The 15,879-nt window shown below is 47.2% G+C and overlaps 3 protein-coding genes across 3 annotated transcripts; 2 read left to right on the forward strand and 1 right to left on the reverse strand.

Moving 5' to 3' along the window:
* The first annotated feature begins 10,720 nt into the window (after positions 1-10,720).
* LOC125959233 (fibrinogen-like protein A) lies at positions 10,721-11,808 on the forward strand. Its single transcript, XM_049692046.1, has one exon. The coding sequence runs from the start codon at positions 10,721-10,723 to the stop codon at positions 11,777-11,779; it is 1,059 nt and encodes a 352-aa protein (XP_049548003.1). The 3' UTR covers positions 11,780-11,808.
* A 778-nt stretch (positions 11,809-12,586) lies between these two features.
* On the forward strand, positions 12,587-13,292 carry LOC125949461 (cyclin-dependent kinases regulatory subunit-like). The gene is made up of 2 exons (XM_049676472.1): positions 12,587-12,956; positions 13,026-13,292. Exons 1-2 carry the CDS (start codon positions 12,783-12,785, stop codon positions 13,095-13,097), a joined length of 246 nt encoding a protein of 81 aa, XP_049532429.1. The 5' UTR covers positions 12,587-12,782; the 3' UTR covers positions 13,098-13,292.
* Positions 13,293-13,354: 62 nt separating this feature from the next.
* On the reverse strand, positions 13,355-15,592 carry LOC125949447 (transmembrane protein 216-like). The gene is made up of 2 exons (XM_049676455.1): positions 15,054-15,592; positions 13,355-14,881 (listed from the first exon to the last, which is right to left on the reverse strand). The coding sequence occupies exons 1-2, from the start codon at positions 15,271-15,273 to the stop codon at positions 14,688-14,690; spliced, it is 414 nt and encodes a 137-aa protein (XP_049532412.1). The 5' UTR covers positions 15,274-15,592; the 3' UTR covers positions 13,355-14,687.
* Positions 15,593-15,879: the final 287 nt, after the last annotated feature.

Here is a 15,879-nt window from a genome sequence, read left to right on the forward strand (position 1 = left end):
CATGACGGCCATTCGCCGGGGGGGGGGGGGAGTGTTCTTTGTTCTGTACAAAGCCTAATTGTACACTAATTACGGATGCTGGCGGTTGACGACATGTTTTTTTCCCCTTTTTCCATCCAATATTTGATTGATGAATGGGTTTACTAAACGGGAAGCGTTGCTCACTTGTGCGGCAGTGAGGCATAAAAAGGTTTTGCCTTGCATTGTGGGTTCGTCCTGGGGCCGTCCTTTTGAAGCTTGGATTATTTTACGACGTTGGACCACTTTCTAGGAAAGCCCTTTGCTTCTCCGAACGGTCGACCGGTGACCGAGTTTCACCTGTTTTGGGCTCGATACTTTAACGGGCTTGTGTTTTTTTTTATTGATTTCATGACTCCAAACGGCCAACAGCCAAAATACACGTCTCGTATTCGTACACATAAACGCTTGCGGGCACACACACGCGTGCGCTAGCGATCATGCAGAAGGTATTAGAGTGTGGTGGATAGGAACGATGGGGTCGTTGGTGGAGGTATGATTATTCTCGGTCAAAATTACTTCCGGCATTATAACCGTTCACCGTTATACCGACAGGTTATAGGCTATAGGTTTTTGGCCAGGGTCAGGGCATTTCAAGCCCTGCACAATGTTGGATTCTTGCGGATGTTAAAAAAGCATCTAAACTACTGTTTTGGTAGCGCGTTCTATGTACATCTATTTCGAATGCATTTACAACCTTTTTACATACTCAAAAAAGAGTTCTCTTCGAATAACTGCAGCTACATCGCGGCCATCGTACGCTTGAATCAATAGTCTTATGCATTTACAACTGCTACGGAAATAATACCTAGTCAAAGATTTGCTAAAGATCAAGCTTCAACACACTTGCACACTCGTCTCGCCTCGTCCTGCTGCTGTAACAACGCAGCGCGTTCGCAAATCATTCCACAGCTAATTCCTTTCAGGTTCTACCGCAGTCATGTTTAAATTTTTAATCAGTTACTGACTGCTGCACTGAACGCTTCCTACATAGCATTCTACGAAGTCGGTGGAAAACATTGCGCCACTCGACTGGATAACTGGATAACCATTCGTGGATGTGGATCGTAACTACGCTACTAGGATGAAAAAAAAACGGAGGGGAATGGCGAGTGCCAGAACGAAGCAAGGTTAAGTATCGAGCAGAGAAACGGTTAGTGGAATGGTAGGAATGCTCATAACTTTACGGTACCACCAGTACCAGTGCGCGCCAGCGTGCCAAGAACTTTAGGAGCGGCTGCCCAGCGGCTGTAGATGGGAAGCGAAGCCACAAGAAAAATCCTCCACTCCAGGCGTGACAGGGTTACACCGTCGGACTACTTTACGAGTTTCCGGCAGTGCTTTTCTAACCGGTTTACAAATGTTTTTCAGGGCCTTCTGCGAATTTGCGTTCTGTTTAGCTGCGTAAATCAAGCAGCGAAACTTAATTTACAATCCAGCAGATGCTGGTTGATGAGTCTGACCGCAAAACCAACCAAAAAAAAGACCTTCCAGCATATTTAAGCGAACGTTTTGCAGCCGGACGGTGAGTGACAGATCTGGTTCAGCTATTTTGGCACCCCGATGTTTGGCATCCCCTGAAAAGCCAATCCATCCGTCGGCCTTCGGCCCGGCGACTGCATCGGGGCAATTAAAAGTGCATCAACAAAGAGGGACAAGAACTGACGGTCCTGATGTGCTGGTTCAGGACCCCCCTCCGTTCCCGGTGATTAGATTACACACTGATTTGATTTCTCCACCACTTGCCGTGGATGCCGTGTGCGCGCAGATGTTTTGGACGCGAAAAGTTGGCAGAAAATCTTTGGCATAATTTGGTCGCCAACCCAACCGGGGGGTGCCACCGGCGCGGGTGTACGTAGAACGCGCTGAGAACGCGGCCATTTGTGCCGAGGAGAGGGGGCACCCACTGGCCCCACTGCTTAGCGTTGGTATTTATTCTGGCAAAACTTCCTCGGTCTCGGATGCCAGGCCAGACCAGGCCAGGCCAGCAGAAGCGGATGTTGCGCTTTGAGCTAATTGATGGTATTAAAAAGTCAAAAGACGACCAGCTGGCCCCCCTCCCCTCTGCTCTCCTCAACGGGCGCGGTTAGCTAAACGATCTATTTATGATCAGCGTAAAAGGATTAGCATTTCAATCATTCGCCGTCTCCTGCCGTCCCCGTCCCCAATACCATTTACCCAATGGGCTGGTGGTTCCATGGATGGAGCGGGCCTCTCTCTCTCTCTCTCTCTTCCTAATTCGACAGCACAGCCGACCGGTGGCTTGTAATTTGAAATATTCCTCCCGGATTCTTCCGAAAGATGTATTAATAAGCTAAGTTCTCGGTCTCGGTTTCGGTTTCGGTAGCGAGCACATGCCACTCCGCGGAAAGTTTTTCCCCCATTTTATTTTTTAACCTTGCTACCAATTTCTTCTACTGCTCTTCTTTGTTGAACTAGTTGATTGTGCCCGGGCCTAGTGAGAGATTCTTTGGCCCCCTCCCATTTTTTGTTTTTTTTGCTTTTCTTCTGACGAAATAAAGAATGCTCTCGCCACTCAACTCATCGCCTCGCATCGCACGTTTAACTTGCTGACGGAGGAATTTTCGCGAACAATAACCATGCCACGATGATGATGATGATGATGATGACGATGGGTACGATGTTGGTACGATGGTGCGGGTGTGGTGCACAAATAAATAAAAGTGCACCATCATGTACCACACCCGGCTCCCCACCCCGGATCGTGAGCAGCTCTTACAACGACTCATTGTCATGGTACCTTCCCGCTACCACTCGCCAAAAGCTCCCACTTATCATTGGGCAGCACACACCAGCAACAGCAGCAGCAGCAGCATACACCGATACATACATCAATGGAGTGACAGGGAACGGTAAGGTTGTTTGTGAGAGACCTCCACGAACGATCGACATTCGTTGTTACCGCTGCCGCTGCTGCTGCTGCTGGCCATGGTTGGTTTATCAGCAAAGCTGTCAAAGCATTCGCCCGTCGTTCACTGGGTTGAATGCGTTGATGTGTTGTGCTGCAGCAGCAGCAGCAACACTTCGGAGGTGCAATAAGGTCGAGTGGTTATCCAACGCGAGGTACGAGGCCGGGCCCGGGTGTGGTGCCTTCCATTCTTGCGTTCCTTCCGGGTTGCAGAGCCGCGAGAGCCGCGCACCTCGCTCGCTGTTGTGATGTTGTTTTCACCGCTCCGATCCGATATATTTTCACCAAACATTCCCATTTTACACTCCCTTTTACACCCCGTGGAGGACGGAGGAGACGCCAATACCAGTTTGAAAGTATCGATTTTTTCCGCCGTTTTTTTGAATCACTCACTGGCTGCGTGCAGCGAGTGTGTGTGTGTTCCAGTGCCTGGTCTCTGGTCTGGTCACGACGACCGTTCGATCGTTCGTTCGCCGAGGCCGAAACCGAGGCTATCGCCTAGCGGTGAACCCCGCCGAAAGCGAAGAAATATAAGAAATTGTTTTCCACCATACCCGCGACCAACAGCAGCAGTACTGTTTCCTGATCTTACCAACACCACCACCACCACTAATGCTGGCCGATGCTGCACGATGATAACAGATGCGCCTGATGCCTACGAGTGGAAAGGCACTGGAGAGAGAGAGAGAGAGGACATAATAGTCCTCTTGAATCAAAGCTCAAGGATGGGAAATGGAGGAATACGGTTTTGTTTATGCTAGATTAGCCAGAAGGGTCATTCATAGAGCACTTTCGAGCGCACGGCCGCCCGCTCGGTGTGCTGTTAAACCCTTGGTTTCCCCCCTTCCTTTTATTTCGCGCACCACCTGTGCGCTCTTCACTGTAGCGTTCATTGTTGCGGGGCACTCGAAACTTCCTGCTTCTGCTCTACGCTCTTGCTCGTTAATGAGCTAATTTCAGGCATTCAACTATTTGAAGGCTCAGTTGCTAACAGGACCAGCAGACAGGGAACCAAATCTGTATCCAGTAAAAAAAAACTAAAATGTGAAATGAGTCACCGAAAAGTGGCCAACAGGCTCCCGTCAATTGAAAGGGCATGCACACTAGTACACTTACACGAAGGAACTAATCAAAATAAGTGATTGCTTCGGTAACCAACCAGCGGGCTTGGGTTGGTTGCTTAGTTGGCGGACGATCGGGTACGGTTAGACGTTAATTTATTCATCGAACTGGTGCCACGCGGTAACGTTCCACGGCCACTAATGGGGCCGGGGGAAAGGAAAGGATATATCTTCCCGATATGACCACGTTCAATTGTCAAATGAGGTTTTGATAATGAATGGAAAAATGCCCATTATCGGTTGCTTGCTACGCCCGGTCCTTCCGTTTTGCACGAACATCGCCTGCCAGGGAACCGTGGTGCCTAAGCTGTTTAACCCAACGTACCTACGGGGTTAAACCGAGTCCACCGGCGAGAAGCGGAGAAGGAGCGGAGAGAGCAAGAGCGAGAGGTTCTGAAGGTTGGGCGCATGATAAGACGTAGTCGCACCGTAAGCTCCGCTTTCAGGTTCAGATTCTAATTGCTTTTCTCCCGGTCATTCATCGTTTAATATCGTCCTTCCTTATTTTTATTTGCCCCCTCCTGTTATCTTCCTTCCCTTCCCTAGTCTGATAGTAATTAATCAAGTTTATGTCAAAGCCACCGCACCACGAGCACCCGGTGCACATGCATTCGCGTGCGTACGCCCCTGTGTGTGTGTGTGTGTTGGTAGTCACGGTGACCGAACCGAACGGCCAGCCTGCTAGACCCAACCTGATTTCTATACCACGAACGCGTAAGGACAACAATTAACGACGACGGAGGAGCGCCGTCGAACACTACGTGCGGAACAAACACATAAACACTACGTCACGCGCCTAGCAGGCTTTGGTTTTGAATCGTTTTGGAAAAATGTAGCTTAACCTCGTCCCGAAAAATGCTAGCGGTCGTCCGTTAAGGGTGACTTTTGCGGGTTCTGTCGCGAATGTGGTCCACAGAAATGCCACAGAACGCGATCACAGCACAGCACGGGGTCCACCATCTGGTGCTCCGGCTCGCGTTCCTTCCATTGCATCGCCCTAGCGCCCTCCCTTTAGCCTCTCCAATGGTGTCGACGTCGATGGTTGCAGCAGCGATTGCGGGTGGTAAAACTGATTGTGTAACAACCGTTTTTCCAACCGTGCCCACCAACTACAGCAGCCGAGCGCAACATACCGGGAGCGCGGTGGCGTGCGGTGGTGTTGGTTTTCCCTCTTGGTTTAGTCAGGGCTTTTTCCCTGTCAGGCGTCCATCTTGGGTCCTGTTTTCGCACACGCCAGCAGCGAAGGGGGACGCCACCGAACTCTTCCTAGGCTCCACTGCTCTATCCCTTGGTCTCGCTCTCTTCTGTCCTTTCCTGTGCGCTCTCTCTCTCGTTCTCTCTCTTGGTCGTTATCCTTCCCCGTCCAAGTCGAAGCAGCACAGCTTTGTGTCTACTCCTTTTATGTCCTTTCTCTCTCTTTCTGCCCTCTCTTTCTTTCTCTCTCTCTCTCTCTCTCTCTTTCTCTCTCTCTCTCTCTAGCTCCCTCGTATTATGAGTATTTATCAAATTCTTCAAGAAAAGCATTGGCAGGAAGAATTTCCATTGGAATTCGATTCAATTGAACTCACGCAGCACTTCGGACACTACGAAAGGACATTGCAGTCCTGTAAAGGATAATCTATCGTAAGTTGTAATGAAGACAATGTTTAACAAAGCGTGGGAGTATTTCATGTCTCTGAGGCTTACAAGCACGAGAAGGGTCTCGCAGTCCTACGCTACGTAACCGAAGCCTAGTACTTTGACACACCATTCCGTCGGTCTGCCATTTCGGCCAGAATACGGACCAAAAGGTTCACCAAATAAAAAACAGGTGAGAAATCAATTGAAAGCATTACACACCCGCACACGCTGACGCACATCATCACGTGCACACACTTACACAGCTCCGACAGACGCACAGACGATGCACACGCTCTTAATGTCCTTCGGCAGCGGCAGGCCAGTATCGATAGTCCTTGGCACGAGGGGCATTTTACACGGGAAAACGCTAAACTAATGAATGATTACAGCAATCGGACAAAGGCAGGTGGCAGAGCTTCTAGTTTAGACGTCAAGTCAACTTGAAGCGTTCTTTGATTCCCGGAGCGATGAATCCAGTGGCTCCGCCCGCACATGTACTATCCACTGGCTATGATCTCGTGGCTGTTTACTCAACTGATGTGAAGCACGGAGCACGGATTCATATGGAAGGATGCTCATCATATACATCCCGTTCTATGGTCTCGTCCTGCTCGTGCGACACATGCACGCCCATTACATACAACACACACACACACACACTCATGGACGAAGGTGATGTGCACTTACATTGGAACTACTAAGAGATCGCGCCCGAGATTTCCAAAGCAGGGTATGGTTTTCGTTTTAAATTGAATACTTTTTAACGGGGAGGAAAAGCCGAGCCGAGAACAAAGGCGAAAGAGACACCGTTTCACGAGCAAACCAATCCTAGTGTTGGGCAATCGGTTGCGAATGAAGAGTTGAAGGCACCATTTGGTTTGCACATTTCTCACTCCTCCATCAAACAGCGAAATTCGTAGAGTTTAGGATTACGCAGGTCGTTTGGTCGTGGCGCTAAGGGCCAGAAGGGCCACATGAGCACAGCAGCGAGAGCATATCCCTATATCGTCCGAAGCGAGCCATTGACATACTTATTAACGCACCTGTAGTGAAGCGTTTCGCTTTGCCCATTCGGGCTCCATCCGCCATTCCGGTGGTTCTCCCTCACAATGGGTCAACGCTAGGCAACGATGCTGGAGTGACCATAGGCCAACGAGTGGGGGAGGTGGCAGCGCGACTTTACGCGGCAACGCGACCGCGAACCAACAAGCTCGGTTCGAATCGGAATCACAACTGAGCTAGACTGAGCAGCGCAGCGTTTGGTTCGAGGCCACGGACCGCTCCTCAAGCGAGGGAGAGATCAAAGCTGGAGCTGGCTATAGAGGTGTCTAGCCTACAGATACACCCTCGCAAAACCCAAACCTCGCAGCCGTGAGTAGAGTGGCTTCGTGATGACAGACCAGAAGCATATATATATATACATGAGCTACCAACATCATCATTGTCACTGTCATTGATACTACTAGCACCACCACCACCACCACCACTACTACTACTAGTGTTCGTCTATCACGAGAGCGATTCGAGCACGGTATGGGAGCGCGAGAATTGAGAGCTGGCAAGGATACTCCGAAAGCACATGCTTGTTACGGGAACCAAGAAAATAGAAATCATATTCCAACTGATATGATTGTGAATGTAAGAAAATAAAATTGGAAAATGGATGAAAAAGGCTGCTTTTTATCCTCTTATTTTCATCCAAATCATCGACCACCAGGCGGCTCCATCGGGCGATGGTATTCCTATCGTGAACTTTCGAAAGCTCGATGTAAGATGCGAGAGGATTCCAACGATTTCCTCAGTGTTTCCTCTCTCTGCATAGTATTCTCTCTTCTTTTCTCTTTCTCTCTTTTTTCCCTCTCTCTCTCTCTCTCTCTCTCTCTCTCTCTCTCTCTCTCTCTCTCTGGTTCTCTCGTCTCGTCCTCCCCTTAAACTTATGGGAACATTCATCCAAGTGAGTGTATGCTAGCAAATACCACGGTAAGGTCCTTCTTCCGACCAAAATCCTTTATTGTTCGACACGAGTGGCGCGATCGCTGCTACAACCATCCATCGCAGGTTCAGAGAGGAGGTTTAGGAGCCGGTAGGTAGGGGTAAAATGCAAACAACGGACATTCGCACACAAGCTCACGACCACGACCAGGCTAGTGTGTTGTGGTTGGTCTGTTGTGCTTTTGCTCTGCACGCCGCTATGACTAACACAGCTCTATGTGGGTTGTGGGTTTGTCTGGCCACCCACTATAAGCCACACAACTACACACACAGAGCCCATTGGTTACATGTGTGTGCCAGTGTTGGAGAGGGCAGTTCCAGTGGCTTTTCATTCAGAGATTTTTTCTTCCTTTGCTGCGCCCCATTTGACAGTGGTGATGGTTGTTGGTTGGGCTGGAGCAGCACTGCACACTGATTCACCAGTGGTTAGCAGTCATCATTCGGTCAGGAAGGTATATTGTTTGCCTGAAAGGGAATGCGCTGACTGCTTCTGGTGGGAGGACGAACCCCCACGATGGAGAGAAAGCTAAAAAGAGAGATAGAGAGAGAGAGAGGACGTATGATGGAAAACGTTTTTTTGTGTGTGCATTTTACTCACTCTACCTTAGCCAGGACAAAGGCTTGCAGCTTCTTCTGATATATTTCTGAAGTCAGTATGTCGATGCCTTTTCCTTTTTTGTCTCTCTCTTTCTCTCTCTCTCTTTCTCTCTCTCTCTCTCGCTCTCTGTCGTAAGGGTTTTCCGTGAAATCTGGTGCGCTGAGGCGTGAGCGTTTTTTTTGCCCTGCTTTTTACCGGATGCTTAAAGCAGACAGTTTCAAGACTATTATGTGGTAAATGAAAGGGGAGCCGCAATAACGCCCAGACCACCGCATTACCCTGATGGCCATTAAGAAAGGTCCTTTTCAACATAGTTAAAGCCCTTGAGCACTTGAGCATTTCTATTCCAGAGACGCATATTGTTCCAGTAGCATTTGTTAACCTACTGTTATAAAGCGTTTCGCAGGCCTATAAAGGATCTTTGCGTATTAACCGGTCCATGAATGCGCGTTCAGTAGAGAGAGAGCGCGCGGCTGGGCAAACAGACAGACAGCTATGCAAGATTGTAGTTTATGAATGAAGCAACAAACATGCGCCCCATGTACATGCGCCCCATGTACATGCGCCCCATGTACATGCGCCCCATGGTGGAAACCTTTGCAATGAACATGGTCAAGTGAATGTGATCGATGTTTGTGGTGCCTTATACAACTCGGAAAGGTGCTATATAAAAATGGCCAGAGAGATATGCTATCAATATTAGTCGAGATGTACTGGCAATGAATGCGATTATTGCTAAAATATTGTCTTGGAGCATGACGGCACTCGATCGCGAACGGTGCAAAACTTCTTCTGTGGAAGCCCAGAAACCCTCGACGTTTGCTACAATGGTTGACGATTGACTAATAATTCCGCAAAAAGACGCATCCTTTGAAACATAAATCATTTGAGAACAAAACATCTACTTGACTCTATGCAACCAGGGGATAGGCTAATGTAAAGCGTCTAAATGGCTTATGCCCAGTAGAATCCTTGAACCAGGTCTTGTTAGGCCCAAGTAAATTTTGGATCACACTCTGGATTAATAGTTGTTAAAATTATGGAGTATGTTTAAGTATGTCAATGTCTCTTTATGTCTTCTTTCTTTTGGAGAGAAACCGCATACGCATGAATGATTAATTTAGCAGCGACAAATGACTATTTAATTTAGCAGCGACAAATGACAGATTTAAGTTCATTGAATACTGCAATTTAGCAGTTGATTCAATGCGAAAACTTTATGGATAGTGCATTTGCTAAAAGACTTGCATTTGCTAAAAGGCGTTTAGAAATAAAAAGGTTTCACGAAATTTGGTTCACACTTAACAACCTTCGCAGACTTTCTAAATGTTTCTAACCATACGAACACCGAAGCTAATCCTCGATTGCAACAATTCAATTACAACAGCGCAGTTTGAAGTGATGCACCAAACTCCAAAGTATGAGTAATCGGTTTGTTCGATTGAATCGATCGGAGTAATCGATTTGCCGTCGATCCGGAACGTCAATGTTCGTTCATTGGTCCACATGCACATGACCTTTCGCTAACCGCGATTAGCGATCTTTTTTCAAAACTATTCCCAAAAATGATTATTAAACCTGCACAAAGCTGTGAAACATTCAGATCTCTCGTAAGGAGAATGCACAAACAAGTTCCATAACAAACGTTGGAAAGTATTTTCTTCTTCAAATAGCGGGAGCTTTGTAGGACAACCAATCACGATTTTAATTCTACGATTTACTGAGATGTGCAATGAGTTTGCGTTGGCTTACATTCGACCATTTATGGGTCATTTTAAACCACCCATCTTTTATTACAATGACCATAGTTTCCACTTGAGATAGCCCCAACACAGACTGTGAGCGTTCAAATCGCCAGCAACGACCACAAGCACCGACCATGATAAGCGAAGGCATTTGCAGCATCCAGTACGATCTAACATTGAATTGCTGGGCACCTTATCAAACGAAAAAAAAACCCCTTGGCACGCAGGTTATCATTGCGCGTGTTTTTGGTTGGCTGGCCATTAGAACCGTTGTCAAGTCAATGTTTCGTGTGGTTTACGGTGACTCATCTTCACAGCACTTTCGTACTTGGCTCATATGATCTCGCAATGCTTATCAAATGGAAAGTACGCAACTAGCTTACGCAGAGATGTGATTGTCGCTCCAATCGTGTTTGCTCTCGATCGCTCCGTTCTTACACGAATCAAACTGGTTTAAACATTGAATCAGTATAAATCGTCGCTCCAAACAGTTCAGAGGCTTCCTTCTGAGATTTGGCATCGAAAAATGAAGTTAATGTTTCATTTCATTGTGGTGTGTGCAGTTTTACATATTGCTACAGGTGAATGCGATCGCGAAAGTGAAGATAATACGAATTGTGTCGCAGATGGGATGCTGGGTTCAAGTTTGGAGTTACTCCTGAATAAGTTGGAGGCGATGGAGCATAGATTACAGAAGATGGAGAGCATGGAGGTGCAGCTGCAGAAGATTGAGGCCAAGATCCAGGAACATCACACCGCACAAGAACAGCTGGTTGCAGAGTTTCGCGAATTTCGGTCCAGTGAAGATAAGAGTCATAACAAAATATTCGTTTCGATTGAGAAGCTAGAGCGCCAAGTCGCGCTTAATTTAAGTGAGGTTCATAATCGAAACCAGGAGAAGGTCCAAACAGCACTTCATAAACTCGATCAAGACGTCGACAAAGTGTATAACATCACCCGGCAGATAATGAATGCCTTACCGCAGCTGCATCAACTGACTGACATTCGGAAAAAGCAGGAATATGTAGCATCAGCCGCTGATTACAATAGTGTCGTTACTCCAACGGAAGTTCCACAGCTCTTGACGACAACGACCACAACACCGAAGTCTAAGCAAACTTTGTTTTCCTCGTGCAAAGATGTTCCATCGAAAGCATCCGGAACATATCTGATCCGGATGAAGAATAATAGTGAACCATTCAAAGTGTATTGCGAACAGAATGCGTTCGACGGTGGATGGATCGTGATGCAGTACCGTTACGACGGATCACTGGACTTTTACCGAGGCTGGAATGAGTTCCGCGACGGATTTGGTGATTTGAACAAAGAGTTTTGGTTAGGTCTTGAGAAGGTCCACCAGATAACAAGTAGCCGCAAGCACGAACTGATTGTTGAATTAAAAGACTTTGAAGGAAATTACAAGTACGCGCGGTATGATGCTTTCGAAATAGGTAGTGAGAGTACCCAATACGAACTGAAGGATCTCGGAAATTATAATGGAACTGTAGGCAGAGCAATGTACTCTAATAAGGATGAGAAGTTCTCAACCAAAGATCGGGATAATGATGAGAGAAGCGACATACATTGTGCACAGGAATACGAAGGTGCATGGTGGCACTGGAGATATTGTACTAACGCGAATTTGAATGGGCGATACATCAATGCAATCGATGACAAATCAATGCACTGGTATTATTTAAAAAATAATCGGCAAGGATTGAGTTACTCGCGGATGATGATCCGAGAGTTGGAATAGCGTTTCTATAGCTGGATCAATAGTACAAAGAGTGCAAGGAATGAACAACCAAGAATGCTTCGAAACAAAGTGGAATAAAAACGCATGGTTCTGTTGAATTAAGAACATATTAACGTTATCTTATCTCCAGCCTAAAATGCATCCGAAACAAAAATCCAGACATGAAAAGTGAAGAAAGAAATGCAGAAAGATCTAGTGAACATTGCAGTTTTGAAAACTCCACCAAACTCACCACAAAAGAGCCGTTGAAACCCACCAAACTCACCACAAAAAGTTTCTGGTTCCGAGTGCTCGAAATAACGGCAAACGCCGTTATTTCGAGCAGTTTTTCGAGCGGCCTGGTTTGTTGTGCTCGAAATTAACTCGACCTCTTCTTCTTCTTTTTTTTTTCAAAAAAACCAAAACACAGCAAAATTTTCCGCGTTTTTCGTGAGTTTTTTGTGAATTTTCGTGAATTTTCGTGCGATCCAAAGTTCTTAGAGTCAAGTTTGCAACTCCCGCCGTCGTTATCACAGGAAAACTAAGCCTTCCTGGCCGCACAAACCGCAGGAAAAGCGCAGCCGGCTCCCGAAAAGCCGGGGCTTGCAAGATCGTAAAAGGATTCTATCTTTTCCTTTTTCTTTGCATAAAATCGATCTTTTCTCAAAATCCGGGAAGTAATCAACAAACTTACAAGCAAAGAGTACGTAAATCTACGGTCGAGATCCGGGTATCTCGAAAGGAAACCACCGGAAACCGGCAAGTTTTAAGGTTCGCGATTCTGTAAGGATCTGTTGCATTAACGATCGAATTCTGCTTCCAGTCACGGCAAGACCTCCTGCGACTAGGAGTACGGATAACTCAGATCATAGCTACCAAAGGCAACGAACAGATTGCCGGCTAACCGGCACAACTCACAAACCGGAATCGCGATGTGGTTTCTTTCGTGATCGGCAAGTTCGATTCAGAAAAGTACGATAGAAACTCGTTCACCTTCCGCGAAGTCACCAGCAAGGACAGCAGCATGCCGATCGAAGAGATCCAGTACTCTGAGAAGTACTACGATGATGCGTTCGAGTACCGGCATGTTATACTACCGCCGGAACTGGCCAAACTCGTGCCCAAAACTCACCTTATGACGGAAACCGAGTGGCGGAACTTGGGAGTGCAGCAGTCACCGGGCTGGGTGATGTATATGGTGAGCACAACAGCACCGATTCCCCCGAATAAATTAACGATGACCAACATATTGTCCCTTCCATTGCAGCTGCACGCACCGGAACCACACGTTCTGCTGTTTCGGCGACCCCGCACTGAACCATCGTCCCACTCATCGTAGCGTTGATATTTTACCGTGCGGACAATATTCTGAATAATCGACGATCTCAATACCGTCTATGTAAAACTGTAACATCTATTCCCAAGCTGTGAATAGTTAAGAACGGCCGATTAGGGTTCAACTGGGCCCATCTTGTAGGCGAAACCGAAATATATCTTATTAACGGCAACTCCCGGAGTTTTTCGCATCAGTTCTCACGGAATTGCTTCATTATTAGCGGATAAAGCTACTCGGACGATACTAGCTCCGTATGCGGTGTAATATTAAGATATATTTCAATTACTTAAGTTGGTAGTACAAATACGAGTTTCGGATTTTCAAGTATCATATACGTTTTGATTGAAGTTTAACCAAGAGATTACACGTTTTTGTCATGGCATGGCCTAACGCAGATACCGGACGAGATCAGTGCACACCGATATCGCCCATAACCGACGCTGTCCAACTCGCTGGTGCACCTACAAATAGCACACTCGCGCTGCTAGAGATTCTCCTATGGATCCATGGTCTAGAGATTGTTGATATAGTTTTGTATTACTTCTCCACCTTCCCCCGGAACTACACTTTTTTTGTAAGTAAATATGGATCAAAATTTTACGACGTCTGTTAAATTTACTCTATATTGCAGTGTTTGCTTTCCATGTCTTCCGTCAACCGGCTGGCCAACGTGTTACCTGATAAGTGAACAACTACCTCTCAGTTTAGATCTTCGGTTTAACATTTAGCAAATGCGCTACGATCGCACCCGCGCGGCTAGGTTTCGGAAACCTGTCTGATTATTTTCCCAGCAATCACCTAATTAGCTAATCCGACTTTGATTGATTAGAAAGCGATTGAAACCCTTTAGGCATTCCGTCGAGGAAAACTACGGTAATCAAGTGGAAAAGGGAAAAGGGAGAAAGATAAAGTGAGAAGACGATTAACTTTCAAATCTTGAGTAGGCTTTGTTCGATCGTCTACGTGACTAGAATGGGAAATCAAGCTCTTTGGTCTGGAAATTAAGTACATTTGTGCGCTAAAACCTGGCCATTGCCATCCCCGTGGCCATCGAAATCTAGTGTACGTGGTCCGTCAACGAAAACGAGCACAAACGTAGCAGTGAGACGTAGCCATTGCGTGTGGTTGTGTTGGAGTGTTAATTTTAGCTAGTCTATCCTACGGTTCTCTTTGCCGCTCTAAACTGCCACATGTCCAAGCTGCGTGAGCTTACCACGCAGCATTCGTATCCGCTTCCTTCCTTCGGGTTCGCTACGATACGGCTGCGGGGGCACTAAGGGTGAATTGGCGGTGGCAGTGCCTGAAAAAATGCCCTGACCCTGGATGATCGCGAATATACTACTGTAAACTATATGGCACCTATAGTCACTACCAGCCTTACGATGGCACACGTTTTTGGCCAATTTTGAGCAAGAATTGTTGGGCACGAGTCTGTCGAGGCTGGGCGCGCCCTCCTCTCTCTCTCACCGTGGCATACCCACGCGCTGCTGTGTGCCTTTGAAATTGTAGTGTGTAAAAGGATTTCTCACGACGCCGTTTTTAACGCAACTGCGGACTCAGGTTAGGCTCCGGAGCGCCGAACGGTGCTCGAAACTAATCGTAGGAAGGCGGCCGGCATAGGGTGAATACGAAGAGTATTGCAAAGAACAGTTCCGCTGCCTGTAGTGATAACATTAAGGCACATAGGATGTACTCCAGGCGTAACCGGTGCAGCTGGTAAAAGAGTAGATACCCTACGCCCATGCCACAGGGGATGGTTAGAAACACGGATAGAATCACTTGCCAGCCTGAAATGAAAACGCGAGACAAATGGAAAGCGTCAATTAACATGCTGTACCGCTGTTGGTAGCGTGAGTGGCAGCGGGTCAAATTGGCCAGACAACTGGGTGACAAACTCTATTTATAAACGTGTGCTCCCAACGCTGGGTAGTAGAGTGCCAGATACCAGAAACTACCTACCGTGGTCGCTGAGACTGCCCCTTCGGCCGAGGATGATGCGTATCGTTTCGACCAGGCAGAGCGCCACCAGGATGCTCGACTCACGTAACAGTATATGATCCGGGTACTTCAAATTGACTGCCTTCAGCGTGAGCATGCCGAGTTCGCAGGTAGCGAACATCCCGAAGTAGAACGAGTTGAGGTACAACAGGATTTCGTAAGTTAAGCTAGGATTACCCATTTTGCTATGGCGTGGCCGTTACTAGGCAGCCACGGCGCTTGTTTGTTTGCCGCCTTCGCGGTGCCCGGGATGGTCACTGTAGGCAACCGATCAAGCCCTGGATGATTCGCGGGCTCCGACCAAAACTCCGCATCACCGCGGTGTACGACGATGGACCACTTTAAATACCACGATCGCTACGGCCACCGGGAACTCCTGCTTTCGTAATACACCGCGAAACTCCCTCGTATTCGCGGCGAGGCCAATTTTTTCCCTAACTAATTTAACTACTACCGTGAAATGGAAAATCTCGCTGCCCCCAGTTTTCGAGAAAAAAGTTTATTTTTAGAACAGCGCTGGGTTCTAAACGGACCGTTTGACAGCTGGTTTGTTGGGCCCCTTAACCTTTCTTCGTGGAATTTCGATGTCCTCTCTCCGGGTAGTTGGAGTTTTAAGTGTTTAATGAATTTCCATTTTTTGTCGGAAATACTTGCAGTTGTGGTTGGAATAAATTTAGGAAAAGATGCGATTTTTCCGGGCTAAATTTTTGGGTTTTTGCTACCTGCTGCTGCATGGGTGACCCAAAAGCGACCGGTCGAGTGTAGAGAAAATCTATCTGGGCCGTAC

This window comes from Anopheles darlingi, chromosome 2 (genome assembly GCF_943734745.1).
Source record: "Anopheles darlingi chromosome 2, idAnoDarlMG_H_01, whole genome shotgun sequence".
In the NCBI taxonomy this organism is placed as follows: Eukaryota; Metazoa; Arthropoda; class Insecta; order Diptera; family Culicidae; genus Anopheles; species Anopheles darlingi.